This window comes from Pinus tabuliformis, chromosome X (assembly GCF_031772625.1).
Source record: "Pinus tabuliformis cultivar Carrire ecotype Pingquan chromosome X, CPIR1, whole genome shotgun sequence".
Classification (NCBI taxonomy): Eukaryota; Viridiplantae; Streptophyta; class Pinopsida; order Pinales; family Pinaceae; genus Pinus; species Pinus tabuliformis.
In genome coordinates, this window is record NC_142308.1 from 386,755,893 (window position 1) to 386,758,984 (window position 3,092).

The 3,092-nt window shown below is 34.0% G+C and overlaps 1 protein-coding gene across 1 annotated transcript; it reads left to right on the forward strand.

Annotated features, from left to right (window-relative positions):
• Positions 1-1,706: 1,706 nt before the first annotated feature.
• On the forward strand, positions 1,707-2,478 carry LOC149140158 (uncharacterized). The gene is made up of 3 exons (XM_089453133.1): positions 1,707-1,826; positions 1,934-2,009; positions 2,110-2,478. Exons 1-3 carry the CDS (start codon positions 1,718-1,720, stop codon positions 2,228-2,230), a joined length of 306 nt encoding a protein of 101 aa, XP_089309259.1. The 5' UTR covers positions 1,707-1,717; the 3' UTR covers positions 2,231-2,478.
• Positions 2,479-3,092: the final 614 nt, after the last annotated feature.

Consider the following 3,092-nt stretch of genomic DNA (forward strand, 5'->3'; position numbering starts at 1 on the left):
GTCTATTTTTTACTTGAAAATAATTAGTTTGTTAATGTGTATTAATGAGAGGGGAGCTGTATATATTCATCGTTGGATTTTGGTAGTCCAGTTATCCAATAATGGACATATACAAACCCAACTCGTTATTCAACAATGAACATATACAAGCCCAACTCATTTAATGCATATTAGCGGACTACATATTTATTACCTACTTTTCTAGTCTATAAAATGGATCCATTATCTGAACCTAAAATCTTAAACAAATAATGTCTAGAAAACAACAATATAAATATAAAATGAAAAACAAAATAAAAAAGAAATAAAAAATGCTGACTTTAATAATGAGAAAACCTAATAATATAAAAAGAGATAAAATACTTAATAATCTAATTCTTTTATAAAGGAGATTATTAATATTATTAATACTATATTGATTATATGTACGATGTTAATAATATGATATTTATATTAATTAAGAAAAAATTAATTGACATAATATTATTATAAAAGTATAATAATATTATAATTTAATATTAATGTTATTATTCTAGATAATAATATATAATAATTATTCATTAATTTTATTACTAAAATTTTATTAAATAGATTTAAGGTTAATATTCTCCATTAATAAATTATTGAGCCTAGATGCTCATTCAACAATCCCTTTAAAATATAAATAAATAAATTATACGATAAATAGAAATATAATGTTGGCTATAATAAAAAAATAAAAAAATATATTGTAAAGTAATTATAAGTAAAAAAAATGTGTGAGTAAAATGTTTAAACCTTTGTTATTCTACAAACTCGCCGCCCTAGAAAGTTCCTGCAAAAAATAAAAATAAAAATTCTCCACTTTTGCCCAAGAAAGTGCTCTGATACCACTTGTTATAGATCTGATATGAAAATATATGAAAATATACCAATATACCCATTAACTGCAAATAATCACCAAAAATAACAAGATCTAAATATAAATAGAAATGCTTATTTATTGATATCAAACCCTTAAGGTAGGGCAACACCATACATTCACTTCTTAAGGAAGGAGAACACTCCACAAGCCATATGCCTATTCATACAATAATCTTTGACATCTCTCAATGTGGAGTCTCTAGCCTCTATATAGGCCTCATACATACAATACCATGGGTCATTACCATGGTTCCCTCAATACCATCTATCTAATACCATGGGCCCATGTCACGATCTCTTAATAATTCAAGAAGTACAGTAATAATTTTTTTTTTTTTTTTGATATATATATGGTGTGGTAATTCACCATTACCCAACCCTTAACCTACTGTACTCCTAAACTTGAGCGTGATCCGCCACAACTCACACAACGTAATCCCCTTACGCATGTAATAACTATAGGCATATAATAGTTGACATATAGTTTGGTTAATACATTTAACGGCTCTATATATAACTTAACCCATACTTGACTAAGCTTCGGTAATACCAATATTTGATAATTTATGTGACATAACATTGGCTTTGATTGTATGCTATCCGCTATGAACGTTTGATGCCAAATGGCAGAGTGAATGAGCCAGCTCACGACCCTCCGTGGCCAGATGGCCCATCTTCACGTGCTGCCCATGTGATCCGAGAGGGTTTGACCTGCTCCGGGGTTTGCGCTAGGCCTCCCGCCTAATCCAACGATGGCGATCACTCACCCTCATCGGACGGCCCAGCTTAATTTAGGGTTTGACATTGCATATTTATGTTCATTGGATTCGTCATTGGGTTCATTTGCTCCTTTCGCAACAGCCGAGCTCCTTCGACAGTTCTGTCTGCAACTTTCCTGGTCATCTCTCCTCTGCCTTACACAGGTTCGACCGCTTATTCCTTAAGCATTACACTTACAATTAGATTTCTGGTTTATTGGTATTCATATAATCAATTTATACTTTAACTATTTTCATGGTTGGCTTAACAGTTTGGAACGGGTCCGGCGCTGACCCCAGCTTGCTTCTACAGGACGCCGGAGGGTGTAGCTGCCATGGCACTTCAAGGTATGCCTAATTTCGCTTGCGAATTCGTTGACAGTGATTTGTTGCATTATGAAGGAATGACTACAGCTGAGACAGGCTTGTATTCTGCCTAATGTCTCAGGTTAGATACAGGGTTCCAAACCCTTATGCGAATAAGTTTGGCGGCCTCATGTTGGTGGTCTGTCCAGCTTGAAACCCTAGGGTTATGGCTTCCACGCCTTAGTTGTTCTTCTTTTATATGAAAATAGCTATGGACTCAGACTTGTTTGTCATTGCCTGTTTTGGGGAAAGCTCTTTCGAGCTTCTGACAGATTTGTAAGGATATGCATAACTTTATATACAGTTGTAATGTTATCATCTGCAGTTTACCGCTATTTGTCCGGCCTGGACTTTCTCATGGCTAATGATATACTTCATCATAGTTTCATAATGACTCTGTTTTCCTGAATATTTAAATGTCAATATCGGTTAATGGACAAATGAATCTTCATTCTGGTGTATATAAGGGTTAATGTACAAAGTGTTTAGCTACCGCTTCTATCCATACTTGATAACGTTTATAGTTATAATATTTCTTCTGCATTAGGGTTACTCTGATTAAGTTCGGTGTTCAGAATATTTCGCTGCCACTTCCTTCCAGTATTCGATAGCATTTACAGTTATGACCTTTCTATTGCACTAGGGTTATTATGATTAAATTTAATGTCAGTATATTTCGCTACCGCTTCTTCCAATACCCGATAGCATTTACGGTTATGACATTTTTATTGCTTTAGGGTTTCTATGATATGGTTTCGAAAGGTTTCACTGATATGCGTTTTCTACAGCTCGTTTCATATTCTTTTATGCATGTATGACAGCGACAAGGGTAGACCTGCATTCGTATGATGAATGTAGTGTCTAACCCTTCCGCGCACAAGCTTTGTCGTAACACAACTAGCAAGTTATACGGCTGTCATTCGACTGCATGCTTTACTTAATATTTAGTTCGATGCTATATCTTATTTCTGGGTTTTGATTTTATATGATATTCCATATTTGCATGGCACCGGTTAATACCGTATAATTCATGTACCAACCCATTATTCACATTACTTCGTTTTC